This window comes from Eschrichtius robustus, chromosome 4 (genome assembly GCF_028021215.1).
Source record: "Eschrichtius robustus isolate mEscRob2 chromosome 4, mEscRob2.pri, whole genome shotgun sequence".
NCBI lineage: Eukaryota > Metazoa > Chordata > Mammalia > Artiodactyla > Eschrichtiidae > Eschrichtius > Eschrichtius robustus.
The window spans coordinates 68,955,792-68,975,920 of record NC_090827.1 but is presented as its reverse complement, the minus strand read 5'-3'; the positions used below and the strand labels follow the sequence as shown (position 1 = coordinate 68,975,920).

The following is a 20,129-nucleotide window of genomic DNA, read 5'->3' as shown; positions in this document are numbered from 1 at the left end:
ACACATGAATGAATATAAAAATGGTGAAAACTGAATAAGATCTTTAGTTAATAGGATTTATATGATGGGGATTATTATATTATTATAATAAGCCTTTCTCCTAAGTCTTCCAATAAGTTCCATGAGGCAAGAATTTTCTCAGTATTCTGTAACAAACTCTTATTTCATGAAAAATATTATTAAAATCTTAATTTTGACTTTGCTAAATTAAAGAGATTATTTCTCACAAAAAGAATACTTATGATAATGCTTTTATTGTAGGAGTACATTTTAATATTTTATGAATGTGCAAGAATGTTATGTGTGGTAAAATATTGCTTTTATTGTATAATTTGGTTGATATAAAATGGGTGTGATTGCAATATAATGTGTATATTTTTAGCATTTAATGGGACTGACTCATTTGTAGCAAAAGAGTGTGTGAACCATAGGGTTGATTTTACAATATCCAGACTATTTTCAGAGTTCTCTTTGTCACCTAAATGACTTTCTTCCCAAATAAGCTATAATTTTCTAGTACAATTGTCATAGAATTCTACCTTAGCACTTGTTCTCCTCAGTGCTTATCCAAATGCTGCAGCTGGAATTTCTTATGAACTCACAGTTATTGTCGCTCACTCTGATACTACTTCTGTAGACAGAATTCCCTTTTCATCATAGATGTGGACAAAGACTCTGTGAATATTTTAACCTTTGAAAATCAAAATCTGCTAGTCTAAAATCTCTTTTAGCAAAGGTCTGTAGATATCACATTTAAGCATTAAGCCCTTTGCTTATATGATGTATGTATTAGTAGATTGTTTTGTAAACATTATGATATACTTCACAAGGATTCAGGATACTATAAACTCAGTTTTTAGTGCAACAAATTAGTACTCAAAGGCCCAGAAAATCTTGGAAACTAAAGGAACCATTTAACCAAACACACTAAAATAATTATCTAAATACAGGAAGATAATGTATGTTAAAGGAGAAATTGCTGGAAAAGTAAAGCATGTGACAACATTTTGATTAATGAATGGAAACTGGAATTTCTCCTTTTGAGAATTAAATAACAATGTATAAATTATCCTGTGTCTGTAATAATTTTAAAAATTGATTGTTTAACTATAAAGGGAAAACTCAAAGCACTATGCTGGCAAAAGAAAGCCATTTTGAATAGAAAATATTAAAAGTAATCATATCACAAATATGAAATAGAATGTAATCAGAAAAAACTTTAAAAATCTGAACAATATAAAAATAGGTTTAATTTAATTGAATAATAGAATGATTGAACTAGTCAAAATTATTTATCAGATTAACTCCTTCACTGCCTGTCACTAAATATCACATAGCTTCATAGCTTCTTTCTACTGAAGATCCATCTATTCCGTTACTCATGAATACGTCAATACTTGTGAAGTAGTGTCAAGTATTTTATGTTTCTTATTCCTCCTGTTTTTTAATATGGTCTTCATTCTTCTAATGTTATTGGATTCAGTTGCCACCACTTTGAAAACACCTCCTTCAAGAAAGTCAAAAGAATGCCCCACCCCTGACAACACAAAGAAGGCTTACTACTTCACTCTCAGTCTTTAAAATGTCCTCCCCACTGCCTTGGAACATTTTTTATTGAATATTATCTCTCCCCTCTTTCCAAACAAATGGGTCTTCATTATCCCGAGGCTCTTAGAAAGAAAAGTTGAAGAAACACTATGTAACTGACAAAGCACAGGGAAAGCAGAAAGCCATCGGTCATAAGATAGAGTGACATTTAAAAAGGGATTTATCCTCCTTCTTTCAACCATGTATTTTCATTTCTCCAATTCTTGAATGGAAATTTGACCACTGATCATAGTAAGAATGGAAAATTTAAAATACCTTTAGTACAATATTTTGTTTCACTGTGAATTTATTTGACAGAAAATGTCCTCTATGTCAATAAATTACGTCAAAATGTGGGACATGTTTATTGCATTTCAAATCGATACTTACTGTAGTCCAACTGACTTGTTGACCTAGGTCTGTAAAATAAAGTGTGACAATGGAGGAAGATGCAACACTTTGAATGGTTATGTAGTCCTTCAAAAAGGGCCCACCTTAAACAACAAGGAAATATCATTTTAATACAATTTCAAGGCATAATGATAAATAATTTTAACGTGAAACCAGTGAAAGCTAAGGATGAATTTTACATAGAAATTGCAATTTACAGTAGATCTTTAAAGTAAGATAACATGAATAAACCCATTTTATAAAATATATCTGGCAAATTTTCAAATACACAGTGGTTTCCCAATGCTATTTAAACAAAGTACAGACTACCACTAGCTACTATCATATTGTGTTCTGAGAAAATGTAATATTAGGTGATATAATCAACTATGATACAAGGTATTTTTAAAGTATAATTTTGTGTGCCAGTAGATATACATATCAACTGTTCTATAAATGACTTTATTATAAGATAAATTATTTGGAGTAGAATGATTTTAAAAGTCATTGCAAAGCACCTGGGGATAGGCATGATTCACCTTTTTAAAAGATGGTTATGGGTGCTGTGTGGTAACTGGGAAGAAAGGGAGCAAGATTACTTAGGAGGAAGTCAAACTTCGTCAGTCAGGGTATGAGGTTTGTTTGGATTAAGATGGCACTGGTGGAAATGTTAAAATTTCATCAATCCCAGACGTATTTTGAACTTAGAGCAGGTTCAACTTGAGAGAAAAGGATTCAGTGAGATACAGGCAGTGCTTATATTTTTGACCTGAGCACTTAAGTGCATTGTAATCTCATTAACTGTCATGAAGAAGATTGAGGAAAGAGCGGGATTTGGGGTGAAAATGTAAATTCCGGTTAGGGTGTACTTAGTGTGTGGTATCTATTAGACCTGCAAGTGGGAGCTGTCAAGTAGGTAGTTGGGTAGCTCTGTAGATGATTTAAAAGTCATTAACAGTTAAAGCCATGGGGCATGATGAGATTATTCATGCATTCAGTTTGAAAAGAAAAGATGGAAACTAAGACTGAGATTTCTAGCACTCCAGGCTTTTGAAGTAAGAAGACATATATACCGCAAAGATTACTGAGAAGGAATTTCTCATTAAATAGGAAAAAAAACAGAACATGTACGGAAGATGTGTAAGGGAAATGTTCTTAAAAATAAACACTAGGTAAATCTGGCAAGTGTGTTCTGAAAAATATGTACAAAGATGTCCTTTTTAGCACTGTTTGTAATAGCAAAACATTGTAAAAAATCTTGTGTTCATAAATGAGATATGGATAACTAGATTCTGTTTTATTTAAACAATAGTATACTGTACAGAAAGAAAAATGAGTAGATTAGAGCTATATGTACCAACACGGATGTATCTCACAAGTATATTGCTATTAGTGTTGCTGTTGTTGTTTTTATTTATATTATAGTTTATGCTAATCTATTTGTGATTTATATTATCTCCAGTCGTGTACAAGTTTCATTTTATTCTCTATTATTGAAAGAAAGAGTAAGATGTTAATTTATGACTATCATTAGATGATTTTCAAAATCCAAGACATAGATTTACAATTACAATTATAGGTATTTTAACGTAAGATAAAAATATAAAATTGTTATATATTAATTTTGATAAATACAACATGAATATAATAGGCTATCACTTCCTGGATTAGGTTATGATATATGGCTTCAAAAGAGATCATCTAGGTGGGCCTGAGTTAATAACAAATTCTTTAAATCTGCATGAAGGAGTCAGAAAGAGGAATACAGAACTTCAATATATTCACACTAGTTTTACCGACCAGGGTTCTGGCCTCCTTAATCACTAGAAATTGATCAGAGGCCAGACGAGAAATTCAGGTGAGGTTTGATTGGGACCCCTGCTACAGCAGGGGGAAGAGAGAACAAACAAAAGATTTCCTTGCTTGCCCGCTCCCTGAGGTGGGGGCGTGCTTGTCCCTTATATGGGGTGAGGGTAGGGGTGTGTCCAGATATAGGGCCAGAGGGGTGGCTTAGGTGTTTTGCCCACCTCTTAGGTGGTGTTGTGTGCAGGGGGCATGCGTAGTACCCTGCTCTTGCTCCCGATCCCCCCGCGTTTGCTCCAGGCTCTTCAAAAGTAGCAGTTGGGTTTTTTGGTCTCTTTGTATCTTCCGTCCAGAATTTGTCCCAACTGCACATACATGAATTTATTTTTAGTCCCATACAGTTTATTTGTATTCTGTTGCTTGAGGAGAGGTGTGTCCAGGTGCAAGCATTGCAGCACTGCAGCAAAGGATCCCAGGCTCCAGCCTGTCTCACTAGGAAGAGTCACTGTACAATTGCTGGCTTAAATTTTCCAGTGGGAGAGGAATATGTGGGCCCAGGAGACCATGCCTAATGGAAGCCCATCCATCTACATGATACTTTGACCATTTAAGACCACTGAATTTTCTGCCTGAATTAACTCAAGTAATACATCTTTTGGGGGCATTTTCTCCCAAGAATGGGCCAGGCACTAAAGTGCATACTTCTAACCTTACGGGTTTGTCAAGGCTGTTGTATAATGGGTATGGATGGTTGGAGTCAGGGATGGGAAGAGAAGGACCAACTCTACCCATGCTTCAACTTTCTATTGAACAAATCTAATGGTTCTAAGAATTAGAAATTCAACCCTGTACTTCCAGGACATTATGAAGTATATTAATCGCAGTAATAAGAGAGAGCACATTTTAGTTACCAGTTTGTATGACAGATTTATTGCAATAATGACTGCAATTATTCACCATTACCATAACAACAGCATTTGCAATATAACTTTTAGTTCCTTCTATTAAGAGTTGGTGTCTATTTTCCCTCCCCTTGAATATAGTCTAGCCTAGTGTCTTGCTTTGATGAGTAGAATGTGGGACAAGGGATCATATCCCAGTTCTAAGCCTGAATCTCATGAATTCTTGAGTGCTTGTGCTCATTTATTTGCACCTCTGATGCCACCATGATAACAAGCCCAGAATATTCTGATGAAGCATAGAGCAGAGAGGAGTGACTGTAGTCGTGGCCATCCTAAAACGGTCAGTCTTCAACAATGCACCAGTTGACTGTAGCTATTTGAGTGAGATTAGCCAAGCAAAGCCAAGTCCAGCCCAGCTCAGCAGAAACACTGAGCTAAATAAACCTTTGCTATTTTTCACATAAAAATCAATCGCTCACTCTTTTATTTGTGTTTTAGCAGTCTTTTGTGTCAGGAAACTGTAAAGGACTCTAAATTCACATGGCGTCATTACTTATAGTGCAGTCATTCTGGCAAATATATTCTGGCAGCAACTATAATGTAAATATTCATGCCTTGCTTTGTTTTGGTGTTAAGTCTTTTTCCTTAATATTAATAGTTACAACTATGTTCAATGAAGCATCTACCGTGTACAAATCATTATAGCATTTTATAAACATAATTGTATTTAATACTTACAAACCTCCCCACCGCCCCCCACACACAAAAAAACATAAGTTAGGTTCTTTATTAGCTCTACTTTATAAAAGAAGACTCTAAACATAAGTAGAAGAGTCAGGTTTAAAATTCTGCATTACTGCAAATAACCTCTTCTTTGCACCATGTCCTGCTTGTATTACTAAATCCATTGATTCATTTTTAAAAATATGCCATCATATTCCTATCAAAGAACACTTGGAGAGTTATACTTTATTCAGATCACACCCTGGAACACTCAACCAGGTATATAAGTGAGGGGAAAGTAAAAAGTCACATTCACCAGAAAGGGTGAAGTAACAGAAATCCCCCAGTCCCATATAGTGTCCTTCAAATTGAAGTTACATTTGACATTGACGCCTGTGGCATTCTCAGTTTTCTTTATATAAGAGTCAAGTTCAGAAAACAAAACCACTATTTCATTTTATGTTATTTCAGTATCCGTGTGTTGAAAGGTATTTATGTGCCTGGCACACACTATGCCCTGCAGAGGCAAAAATAAACAAGACAATGATTCTCTTTTAAACTCTAGCCAGATGGGAATTTGTCTTGAACAACTGAGTTTGGAAAAATGTGAGACCTTAAGAAAGTGTGGCTGTTAAGAATGACATGGATTCCTATGTTTTCAACATAGAAGTCTCATAGAAAGATGGAATATTTAAGATAACAATGAAAACAACAGAATATCTTAGAGAAATCCAAGAAAATCATCATTTGTCCTTAAGTGAATGTGATATCTAAGAAATGATACCCTGAATATTAGGAAAAGCAAAAACTGCAGAAAAATAAAATGCAGTTCACGATTGAATGGAAAAATTTAGATACTGAAATTCCTTAATAGATGCCTCTTGTAGATTTACTATCATGGACCTGAACTGAGTATCCCTCCCAAATTTACATTCTATCCACAGCTTTTATTTAACAAGTCCAAATTTAAGGTCAAGTTGATGCAATGTCAAAAACAATGATTCTAAGCAGGGTTCGCTTTAGTGTGTATATTTATAAATTTTCTGAATGGAGAATAGGGTTTGAAATTTTGAAATACTTGAGAGTTATTAATGGATACAATACTTTTCCCTATAATTCATTCATTCTGTTCCTCCTTACCTCCCTTATTCTGCTTTTAAATAGAAAAAAAAGGAAACAGAGCTAAGCTGTATCCCTGAGAATATATTAGGAAGCAGTAGATTGCAGGAATATAGCAGTAAAAGCTTTTGAGACAGAAGGATGTTAGTTCAGATCCTGTCTCCAATACACACTGACAGTGAATGTGTGAAATTTATTTCTGTGAGACTAAAATTCCTTGCCCATAAGAGGGGAACACTACCTTTTTGGGAGGATCAAATGAGATAATATATTTAAAGTATTTATTACAATACCTGCCATTTAGTAAGTGATAAATAAATATTATCTATTGAGACAGCAAAGGGACTCTAAATTAAATAAATAGATTTGTGAAATTGGTTCTTACCACGTTCTAGCTGCAGGCCCACTCGAGAAGGGCACCACTTTGGACCTATTCAATGAAAAATAACATTTAATTGTAAGCACAGGTGTAAACACATTTTATTTACTTATTTTTTAAATAAATGTATGTATGTATTTATTTATTTATTTATTTATGGCTGCATTGGGTCTTCATTACTTCTTAGGGGCTTTCTCTAGTTGTGGTGAGAGCGGGCTACTCTTCGTTGAGGTGTGTGGGCTTCTAATTGCGGTGGCTTCTCTTGCAGAGCACAGGCTCTAGGTGTGCAGGCTTCAGTAGTTGTGGTACGTGGGCTCAGTAGTTGTGGCTTGCGGGCTCTGGAGAGCAGGCTCAGTAGTTGTAGCGCATGGGCTCTGTGGCATGCGGGATCTTCCCGGACCAGGGCTCGAACCGTGCCCCCTGCATTGGCAGGCGGATTCTTAACCACTGTGCCACCAGGAAGCCCTAAACACATTTTAAAAGCAATAGTTTCCATTGGAAGACAGATTAGATCTCAGGAAGTGAATAAAAATTATCATCCAGTGCCAGAAATGGAGATAGAGGTTATCCTTTGCAGGGTGCTGAGAAGCACTGTGGATAGTTCTGGAAGAAAGCATGATGGGAGCTTTAGGGGTGGTGTTTTTCTGCTTTTTGATCTGGGGACTTTTTAAGTAGTTGCATTCGATTTGTGGACATGTTCTAAAATAAGTGACCTATGACTTGTGTGCTTTTTGAAAATTATTCTTCAGAAAATAGTCTTAAACATCTTCATTTAAAACTGGAGAACTCTGACTTCATTTAAGATTTATTTAACATTAGCATATGAAATTGGGTTATTTTCTCTATCAGGAGTAAGGCACTCAATCAGAATAATATATACCATTGACTTTTAGTATTATGGGCATATTAATTATAGCAGAATCATCACTTTAGTATCTTCTACTTATACTACTATTAGTAATACATAGATTACTAAAAATTCTATCTGGTTAGGAAAATCAAAATACCTTTATTACACACTGCCATAAAAAAAAGTTGGTTCACAATTACCAGAATATAATTACTTTCTCTTAAAACGAATTCTATGTTACTATTTTAAAGTCTCTATTGAAAATTTAATTCTTAACTTTGAAGTACAATTTTAAGCACATTCAGTTAATAAAAAATAAATTAAAAGAGGAGTATCATCAAAAGAATATTCCACAGTTGTTATTTCATTCTTAAAACATTACTTTCTAAAGTGTCAGAGTAATTAATGATAACATGGCATAACTAGACTATTGGGATCAATTCTTTCTAAATTTACTGCAAAAAAGACAACTATACATGCAGGTTCTCATGGACAAAAAAACTCATAAGTCAAAACTTGTAATCACAAGTTAAAAGCTATTTAGGATTATATCTAAACAAAATTTAGTAATAGCGAGGCAAATGAGGAAGACAAACATTTAACTCTGACATTTGATTTTTTTTAATTAGAAAATATGCAGGTAAAGAGACTTTATTTTTGTTTTGTATTTACTAATAATTGTTATTATTTATATAGCCATTTGTTGTTCTGAAATGCATGTTAACATTATCTGTTGAAAAGTATTTATAAATAGCTACCTTTATTATTCATACTGAAAATCTGCTGCCAAAGAAGCATGATGGAAACAAATGCAAAAAGATGTCTACAGTTTTAATTGTTTCCGATTATGGATATTGAAGAAAAGACAAAACTTATGACATCCCATTTATATTTTACAAATAGTCATTGAGCACTTATGATTAGTGTGCATAAGCTGTCAAGTTCTGTCCATTTTAACAATATTCATGTAAGACATCATTTTCAATAGCACTTTATGATGCCTTTAATGGTGGAAATGCCAATGCAAAACTAACTCTATCATTCTAGGCAAAGAGATCTGTCTATGAACTAGATGAATCAATACTGGCTGAATCCACAATGATCAGTCAGAGGAGTTAGAAGCTCTGAACACCTTCAGGGAAAACCATGTCCTTCCAACTCTCTCAACAAGGATAAACTATAAATCTACTTATGAAATAAACCCGGCACTTAATTGTTCCGATCTTTGAACACTGTGTCCTAGTGAAAGAGAATTAATAACTGCCTATTAAAGCTATAGATTAGTTTCAGTCATCTTTTCAAAGAACAAAGCATACATTTCTGAAATGCTCTGATTGTTGGGGTGAGATGGAATAGGCTGGAAGAACAGCAGAGAAAAAGACAGTTTATAAAGGATAAAGGACCCATGTTGTACAAGGTTTTTTAGCATATATGAATGGTCTAGAATATTATTTATAATGCTGAGTACATTTGAACTTGGACAACTGGCTCACAGCTGAATTATGACTATGTAGTAGATCTAATGCATCTGCCGGTATCTTAAATTACTTAAGATGTTGAACTTGACTTGTGTAACTCCTGTCATATTCTAGCCATGACTTCGCGTTCTATCCTTGATGAATGGAAGTGTTCATATCACTATGTAGTAACATCCTAAATAAGTAATGTCTGCATGTAATTCAAATATATTTATTTTAATAAGATAGGGTTTTCTAATCTGCTGGTTGTGACCCATTAGTAAGTTGAAAAATAGAATTAATGTTATTTTCAGCATTATATAAAGGAGTAGAATAGAATAGAATAAAGCAGAAATGGATTGTAATGGCACTGGATATCATCTATTAGAATAAACTCTGGATAGACAGGTTCAGTATTGTTTCTTGAACTTTCGTTTCAATAACTTAAATTGTAGAGATACATTTGTGTTTTTATATGATTAATGCACATTCTTTATTCTGAATCATATGGATCTAATATATATATTGTATTTTATTATAAAATAAAATACATTTCCTAAAGCTCTGTATTATAGAGCTTTTTCATAAAAATTGGCATCAGTGATTGAATTAAATCCTATAAGATAAATAAAACAGATTTAAAAGGTTTGAATATTTTCTTTCTTCAAAAAGATTTGTTTTAAAATTTTGAAAGATAAAGGAAGAGGGCAATAATATAAATTATACTGGATATAAATCATCTAAAATATGTTATAAGCTACATACACTCAAGTACATATGCCAGATGCCTGTCCTTACTTTCTTTTAACCTAAGAACATGTTGACTGCCATCATTTTTATTATGATTGGAATTCCTCTTATAGAATATTGATCAACAGTATAAATTTTAACTGAAATGCACCATTCATATTTCCAGATATTCAATTTTAGAAATGATAAAAGTCAGCAATAGAGAAATATTTTATTCTTGACTCACTGACAGCATGTATTCTATCTTTGTGTATATGAAAATATAGAGCCAATTAGTAGTTACAACATACAGACTAAAGCATACATAGATTAAATTATTTAGTGTGGTATAGTTTATAAGGTATTAAAATTATTCTTGATAGTTCTTGATTACACATGGTATTGAATACTTAAATGAAACATATGTGTCATATTAATACTGAAAGAGGAGAAATTTAGAAGAAAAAGTACTGGAGGAACTTTTCAGAAATAATTAGTATCCTTCATGACCTAGAACTTGACTCCCTTACATAAGACTCTAGGTAAATCTTGCCCCCTAACCTCTACCATTTTCTTGATCACCAGTCCTACTAGGAGGGAGAAATTCTGAGAGCAGTTAAGGATTAATTATAGAAACCACTTAATTAATGTGGTGGAATATTCATAGCGGACCACAGAGACGTTTGGGGAAAGAAAGCAGTGATTTATTTTTGTTGTTTATATCTTGGGTGCTTTGTGGCTGGTGCGGTGAGATGGAATGAAGAGTAAAGAGAAATAGAATACAGTTCTTAAAAATATGCTCTGCAGAGCTGGCTGTGTTCAAAGTTTAGCAGAAGTAAGATAAAACAATGTTGTACAAGTTTCTATGTGGCTCAGATCAGTGCCTCAAAATTCCATAACTGCACGTAGGAGAAAACAAGTGAATTTGTCTGGATTGTTCACTGTGACCTACCACTAGATACAAGTGTTGCAGTCAGAGTTAATCTGGGAGATGACAGTTCCAGAGAGGAAGAAGCAAAGAAAGCCCATATTTTCTAAATAATTGATATATACAGGATATTAGGAAATACATTTGAAATGTTCAGAAAAATAAATATGCCACATGTCAACAAAACCTTTAGGTAATAAAGCCTCAAAAATGTAGCATCATAAATTTAAAGTGTATTAATTGTTATTTTCAATAACCCATTTGAAAAGTGAACTATATATAATTAATGTGTTTATATGTAATATAAATATATTATATATATTTACTTTTTTCAAATACATGCACATATAAAATGACTATATATATATAAAACTATATGTATATATACATATAGTCATATAAAATGACTATATGTATATATATATATAAAACAATGCAGATTCATTTTAAGGTTAAAAAATATTAAAAAATGGAAAAAATAGTTATATGAATGGATGAATAACAAGACATTAATACAAAGGAACCATTTAGAATTCTATCTGGAATAATAAAGTCTGGCATAATGTGAATATGTACTAAAAGTTAATATAATGCAAAATCTCTTAATGACATTCCCTATATGAAAATTAATAAAGGAAGGATATCATCAATAGTTGATGAAGAGGTTTTGATGGTAAATTTCTGAGCATAGAACATTGCATTTCACCTTCAGTGGACTTTTTTCTTACCACAGAAAATGACAGTAATACTATAAATGCTAAAATAAACATAAGTTGAAGGCCATTAAAATCCTATAGGAAAGAAACAATTTTTTAAAAATCTCTAAAACTTATGAAATCAACTTGATTTAATCTAAAATGATTTCCTGAAATGAACTAAAATAACTGCAAGTGTAATTGAAAAACAATTGTGAACCAGTAGCTGCTAAGTGCATTTCAAATGGCATCCCATTTCAGGATGATCTTGTAAGGCAAGCAAATAAAACCAGAGTGTAATGAGAAATAAATTAAAGGAACTATAAGCACGAGGTAAAATAAAGAAATTAATTTTCCAGAAGAGGGATGGTAGTAGTCTCCTGTGCTTAAATTCAATGAAACCAGATCTGAGTTTTGAACATACATCTATACACAACACTTTGAAGAAAAGATAACAGGCAAGAGGCCATTTGTAGAAAACATCAAGCATGATGATTGGTCTTGAAATGCTGCTTTTCATGAGATGATTCTGAAACATTGTATATATTTTATCTAAAGAAAAAGATCTAGGGGAAAATGAAAGTAATTTTTAAATACTGAAAAATTATTAAGCAGAATAAAGACAAGGACTATTAAAAACACCTTTAGGGTTAACTGGAAGAAAGAGTATTTGTGCAAGGTAAGAATTTCACTGAAAGTGGTTAACCACTGGTTTCCTCTCATAGATATGTGTAATGCGAATATTTAAAAGATAATGTGGCATAAATTCTTCTATTTGGTGGGGAGGTGGACTGAAAAACTTTTAAGATACATATCACTTCTCAAAAAAGCATTTATTAATAATTCCGTATTATTAAAAAAATGAATACCTGAAGCTTTGCATCAGGTTTTGTCAATCATCCTAATAATATATAGTTTTAATCCTTGCTTAAGGTAAATTAAATTAAGAAAAATGACTGGCATAATAAGCATAAACTACTACCCATAACATGCATAATGCTTTTATGCATAATAAGCAGACTAAATTTTTCATCATAGAATATTCATACTGTAAAATTCTTCAAAATATATCTACTATTAATCATAACAATGAAAAAAATAAGGCCAAGTATGATGAAATTATTTGCCTAAATTAAATCAATGATTTAATGGTTAAATCTGGTCTAGCACCCAAGCCTCTCAATTCTCAATTTACTAAACTTTCTAATATACCATGTGTTTTTTTTTCTGATTCTTTTAAATCAGTAAATAGCATGTCAAAGAGTAGTAAAAGGAAAACAATAAGTGAAGGAAAGGAAAATGAATATATGTAGCCACTTTTATTCCTCAATCCCTTGATTGTTCTAAGCCTTAACTGGGACTTTTATTTTATTTATTTATTTCTTATTGACATATAGTTGATGTACAATATTATATACAAATGTACAATATAGTGATTTGCAATTTTTAAAGGTTGTACTCTATTGATAGTTATTATAAAATATTGGCTATATTCCCTGTGTTGTACAATATATCCTTGTAGCTTATTTTATATATAATAGTTTGTACCTCTTAATCCTCTACCCCTATGTTGATCCTCTCCCTTTCTGTCTCCCCACTGGTAACCACTAGTTTGTTCTCCATATCTGTGAGTCTGCTTCCTTTTAGTTATATTCACTAGTTTGTTGTATGTTTTTAGATTCCACAGATAAGTGATATCATACAGTACTTTTATTTCTCTGTTTGGCTTATTTCACTTAGCATAATACCCTCCAAGTCCATCCATGTTGCTGCATATGGCAAAATTTCATTCATTTCTATGGCTGAGTATTAGTCCATTGCATATATCTATATCACATCTTCTTTATCCATTCATTTGTTGATGGACACATAGGTTGCTTGCATATCTTGGCAACTGTAAATAATGCTGCTATAAACATTGAAGTAAATTCTTGTTTCCTCTTATCTTTTTTTTCTGTTATGCATGTTAATGTCTTTGAAATTGAAACATTTCAGTAGCAAATTTAAAGGACAAAAAAATCATGTCAGTTATAAATAGTTTAAATGACATATCACTGTTTGTATTGAATAATCTGTGGAGTCTCTCTGGATGGAAACTTACTGCAAGTTTGCCAAATGTATGATCATTTATCTATGTCTTGTTTATGCAGGAATTGAAATGCACTGCAATGTTATAAATTATATTTAATATGTACTAAGTGCACACTTATACACTATCAGAATCTATATGGCATGATTACCATACTTCAGTATTTTATAAATTAAAGAGAAAACAACTGATGACTCAGAATGATGCAAATAACATATTTTACAGTGTCATTTTTAAGAGACATTGGAATTCAGAGAAGGCTGAAGTGACTGAGTACTAGAAAAGCATGGGAGTATTTCATGGGCAGAGACTTTATTAACACATAATATATAACTAATTAGAAGAAAATAGGAAAGGTCAGGTGAGAAATATATGTGGAAAATTAAAAAGATACATTGAATCATTTACCTTCCAATATGTGTGTGTATCTTCAATACATGCACTGAAGTAAATGTAACTTTGTAGAAAATATGTTATTTCCCTAAAAATAACAAATTAAAATAGCAGATAACAAAGCTTATGGATTCCATTTAGGGATAATTAGTTTTGTGACTTTCCATAGTCAATGATTGCATTTGGTTGGAAACTATATTTCCATGATCATGATTCAATGTATTCACACGGATAATAAATAAACCTTCCAAGGTATGTTTATGATATGAATAGTCAAATTAATATACTCAATCACCAGTACTTTTTTTTTTAAATTTTTATTTATTTATTTATGGCTGTGTTGGGTCTTCGTTTCTGTGCGAGGGCTTTCTCTAGTTGTGGCAAGTGGGGGCCACTCTTCATCGCGGTGCACGGGCCTCTCACTATCGCGGCCTTTCGTTGCAGAACACAGGCTCCAGACGCGCAGGCTCAGTAGTTGTGGCTCACGGGCCCAGTAGCTCCGCGGCATGTGGGATCTTCCCAGACCAGGGCTCGAACCCGTGTCCCCTGCATTGGCAGGCAGATTCTCAACCACTGTGCCACCAGGGAAGCTCCATCAGTACTTTTTAAAATAAGCATTTGAAATGCAGCATATAATACAATAAATGATCAAAGACCAAGATTAAGTCCAGAGAGCATCGGATATATAAAGTGTCTCATAAACTTAATCACCTAAATTTATTAAAAAATGAGTAAAGATGTAAAATAAAGAATCAAAAACATGAGAAAAGAATATGGCACCATAAACATTTAGAGTTTTATTTGATAAAATACCAAATAAAATTTATAGAAAACAAAGTTAATTTTATAGTCATAAAAATATAATGGAATGATGACATAGTCAATAAGACAAGGCAGAAGAGAGAATTTGTCAATTGGAAGATGAACCAGAAGAAATTACTCAAAAAGTAGAAAATTAAAAGGAATAAGAGAATATAAAAAACATTAAAAGAAATAGAAAATTGAATGATATTCCATACATTAGACATCCTTAAGCATATGCAAAGAATTACATTAACTGCAATAGTAAACTATATGTTCTACCCAATTCTTCCTATTGAGGACAACTAAGAAAGTATGGCAAAATATTTTATCAAAATCTCCATAGAGTTAATAATAAAAATGGAGTATTATGAAGCTAATATCTGGGAGAAAGGGAATCCCAGAAAGCTGAGCCCAGCAACTGAAGCCACATTCCTCTCAGGATATCTGCTTATATTGAAAGAGACAGCTGAGCAAGGCTTTGCACAGACTCACAAGCCTGAGGAAACAAAAAAGCAGATTTTATTCTCAATCAACAAGGAGAAATCCTAGTAAAAGCCCACTTTTTCAACCGGTATCACAAAATAAGGACAAATCAGAAACACAAGTTCTCACAAGGAATGAAGTTGAATTTTGAATCATCTTAATACTTGTTTGGATTCAAGGGATCTGTAAGTTCCAAAGTCCAGCCCTACTGCCTGAGGAAGCAAAAGTAAATCTCTGGAGAGATACAATTTTATCCAGAGTCTTTAATTACCTCACATTTTTTGATATTTTCAAATTTCATGAAGGGCAATTAGACTGAGAACAGATTTCAAAATGATGGCAACAAGAGATATTGTCCAAATAGCTTCCAAATGGAGTATTTTTTAAAGGAAATATAAAATAGTAACATTATTAGTTAGACTGACAAATCTTACCATCAATAGACCCTTGTTGTCTGTTAGTAGATGAACATCCAAAGGACCAACTTTGAGAAAAAGAAACTGATTCTAGGACTGAGATGAGATAAACTAAACAATATTGAGCAAAGAAACTAGCACATAAGTAGATGTTTTATATAAGATAGCAGAATATCTATATAATTTGAATATATAAATTAATAATGATAAATAAATAATAATTTACATTCATATACAAAAACAAAATACTGGACAGCAATAATGTACAAAGTGGAAAGTATTCTTTGGATTTAAGCATTCTGAATACCTTATAAAATTTAAGAAGGATGTAAAAAATAGTAGTTAATCTCAGATTTTGATAAAAGGTTTTTAAAATTTTTGAGCAGTTTTATTAGTAAAATTTTATACATCTGGGAATCCAAACTTTTTCTTAATAATGGCCAACTATTTTCCTTATTCTGACATCCAGAGATGTACACAACTTTCTCCTTTCCTGTCCAGCAAGAGCCCTGCTCCAATGGGAAGTTCTCATGTGTAACAAAATTAAGGGACAGGAAATATTGACCAGGCCATGGAATGCTAAATAGGAAACATGGTAGCATTACAGAATGTCCTGTGTACATTGAATTATCACTTTAGCTACATTGCTTTAGTAGTACTTTTATACTCTTTCCAAACAGTAAAAGCCTAAAAGCCTGAACAAAAGGGCAAACACATGAATTCTGTTTCTTTTTTCATTGGAAATAAACAACAAGTATCATACAAAACCCTTCCTTGATGTACTAAAATACTTTCTGGTGATTTAATGTTGTTGAATCAGTTGTTTTATTTGTGAGAAATGATTCCTTCCTTATAGTACTTCACTAGAAATAAATGAACCATTTTATTCCCTGTACACCATTTCTTTGCAGTCTTATAAATGCCACCTACGCAATTAAGTGAAAACACTAAAATGGAATCAAGGAAACCAGTAAAAATATGTGTGATGGTGTTTATGTATCTGAAAAATAAGAGAACAATTTCCTATCTTATACCCAATAACAACAACAAGTTTTAACACTGAAACCAGCATCAACCAATGTGTATAATTTTGCTGACCTTGAAAAGAAAATGCATCTGCTAGAGAGTTTGCTATTACAAAGTTCTCAAATAAGAAAGACAAAGTGTTATAATGCTGTATAATCAGCAACCACAAAGCAAGCCTTCTGTAGGAAAACAGACATGGTTCTAAAAATATTTAGAAGTTGCATAAACAAATATTCAGAATTATAAAATAAAGAGTATGAAAGCAAGAGACATAAAGTAACAAGCCAATTTCACAGTAAAATACAGGGCACAAATCAAGAAAATGTGGGACAGGAAGAAGAGCATACAGAGTACAACTGAACTATTTCTTTGTCTTCCCTGGTTTAAGTTTATAACCAGTTTGTTCACGTAATTACCCACCATACTTCTAAGGAACCACCAGGATTGATCATCATGCCTATACTCCCATTTACTTTAGATATCATTTAGTTGTTCAAGTGTCTCAGAGCATCCAGCATCAGAGTGATACTTCTCCCAATTTGGCTTTGTACAACAACTAATCAGACCTAACTGTCCACTTCTCCATGTTTTCTCAGACTCCTCCAATGTACTTCAGGGCATTTATAGTCTGTCATCAGCAACAACTTTTAAATCAACAACTTCCACTCAAAAGATCCCTCAATCTTCTTACTTTAATATAAAACTTTTCTGCATCTTCTTCAACTGGTATTTATTCTTTATGCCAAACCCAATTGTGTGCCTAAAAGTATATTAGGAATCCTCCTTGCTATTAAATCCAAAACATTTTTTCTCCATTCTCCTCAGGTAATGCCTATCAACAGACTTTACTACCTAGCATTATTTCTTCTTGTTGCCATCTATGATCCACAGGTATTTCCATCTAAGTCACTGAGGACTTAACTCAGAGCAACCTCTCTACCACTACTCATTTACCATTGTACCATTGTAGGTGATTTTAATATCACTTAAATTCCCTGTCCTTTAGTTCCTTGATCTACTCATCCAAATATTCTCTGTCTACTCTCTCACTCTTTCCCAGAGTCTCATGCTCACCAATAAATGCATTGCCTCCAAAACACATATTTCCAACATCCTACTTCCTCATCATCACTACCATTCCTTCCTATTTAATTAAGTTAGTATTTCTAGCTCAGATAATTTTTGATTCTCCAAGGACTTCCCAACAATTATCTTACTATTTTCACTATGATAAGTTTTTTATTTCTCCCACATTTAAATTTTTCTCTAGGCTCAATTCTAGTATCCATAATTGTGATCACACCTAATCAATGATATTAACTACTTCGCTACTTAGAAAATGCTAAACCTTGTTATATTCAACTATTCCATTCTCTGTGTCTGAATCTGAGTTTTTGAATGGTTTTCCTCTGATGCTATCACTTCCCTGGTTTCCCTGATACTATCAGAATGAGCAGATCCTAGTACTACTTCCCAGTTACTTTTTCCCATTACCTTGCTTTTGGATCTTTCTATCTGAAATGATTTTATGTAGCTATTAAGATGCTTAGTATACATTCCTCCTTACTGTTGTGCAACATCATCAGGATACGTAGCTATAGTCATTTGTATTACCACTATATAGAGAGATTAGAAGATTACCTGGCACAGAGGAATGTGTGAATTTATAAGATTTGAATAAACATATGGCCTCTTATTGAAGAATAATTGGCAGAAGATATGCACCAGAGTTTTAATAAAATGTAATATTAGTTATTTATAATAAATTATTTTCCCTGTATAATGAATCAGTGTCTTGTTACTAGTTAATTGCAAAGTCTGTGGACACTGACTGGGTTTAAATCCTGAGACTATAATCTACTAGTTGTCTTATTTATCTTGAGCAAGTCACCTTTCTGAATCCTATTTTTCTCATATGTTAAGCAAAATTTTTTGAAAACAAATAAAGGAGGGGTAACAAAGTTATCTAACTCTTAGGGATGTTTTGAGACTTCAACAAGACAATGCATGCAAATAACCAAAAACTCTTAATAACTAATTGAAAGATGTGAAGTGTGTAGGAAAGATTTGTGACTGCTGAAATTAACAAAGATAAGGGGGAAATAGATGGTAATCATTTCCAAGACAGAGTGCATGGGCAAATTGAGCCAGGTAAGAAATAAATACTGTGATACAGTGTCTATTTGCCTACATCTTCTTCATGTGTTCATGTTATTTACTTTGCAGTAAGTTACTGTTTCTCAGTGGTGCAAAGTGATCATGCTCATAAAAAATGTGTATGAACAATTGTAAATTTCACGCTATGCTAATATAATTCTCCTATTTATCAATCATATACGAACTCACTAGAGTTACAGAAACAAATAGAGCAAATAAATAATAGAGTATGAATAATGTCACAGTCAAAACACAGTTGCTCTTCAACAGGGACAAAACCAAGGAAATATTCCTCACCCCACACCTCAAATTATACATTAAATAGATTTTTCTTTGCCTCCACCAAGATAAACATACACACATACATGCAGAGTATGAGGACATTATGAGAATCTTCTGTGCCATAAGAAGCTTGAACCTGATGCTGGAGGTAGTTAGGTAGTAAGGACAAGATACTAGAGCAGGTCAATATATGAGAAAATGTATCCAACAGGAGCCTATGCAGGTATCTAGATTAAAAATTACAAAGACTTAGACTGTGGTTATGAGAATTACGGTGATTTGCAGATTTCAAATATACCAATGGTATCAAATTTGTAATTTTTTCAGTAGTATTTATTTATTAATCAGAGGCCCCTTTCAAAAAATCGCATTGCAATTTCTGAACACAATCTAAGGATTTTAATAAATATACTTGTAATATGGCTTTATATACACATGCCTACACAGCCATACCTATATACAAACAAACACAAATAGTTGCTCTTATAATTGAGATACTTCACCTTTTTTGGGATTAGGAAAGTTTACATTAATTTGTCATTCCCCAAACCCAATAGCTTCAAATATGAACAAAATGCTTAGGATATATATGACTTCTCATTATCAAACTACTACAATTACTGAGAAATCCAAACACAGTTTTCAGCTTAGGCAGATAAGCAGTTCATAAGGTGAAAATCTTCCATGTCAATAAACCCTAGGACTTTTTAAATGACATTTTTACATCACAAGATGATTGAATATGAAGTACATTTTATTATATATTGTCCCAAAGATTACTTCTTTTCAGTTTTCACCAATTCTTAGGACTTGGAAAAAACCTTGAATGTTTCCAGATTGAGTCTATTACCCCAGGCGTGTGTGTCAAAATTCTAATGAATTGCTTTTAGGTGTTTGCAATATGTACAAGATATTGA

The 20,129-nt window shown here is 32.8% G+C and overlaps 1 protein-coding gene across 1 annotated transcript in view; it reads right to left on the bottom strand.

Annotated features, from left to right (window-relative positions):
- Positions 1-20,129, bottom strand: part of TECRL (trans-2,3-enoyl-CoA reductase like) — a 106,722-nt gene that overhangs the window by 36,620 nt on the left and 49,973 nt on the right. The window contains exons 3-4 of the mRNA XM_068542192.1: positions 6,910-6,954; positions 1,978-2,081 (exon numbers count right to left, since the gene is read on the bottom strand). Of these exons, the coding sequence (XP_068398293.1) occupies positions 1,978-2,081; positions 6,910-6,954 (149 nt within the window). The remainder of the gene's footprint in view (positions 1-1,977; positions 2,082-6,909; positions 6,955-20,129) is intronic.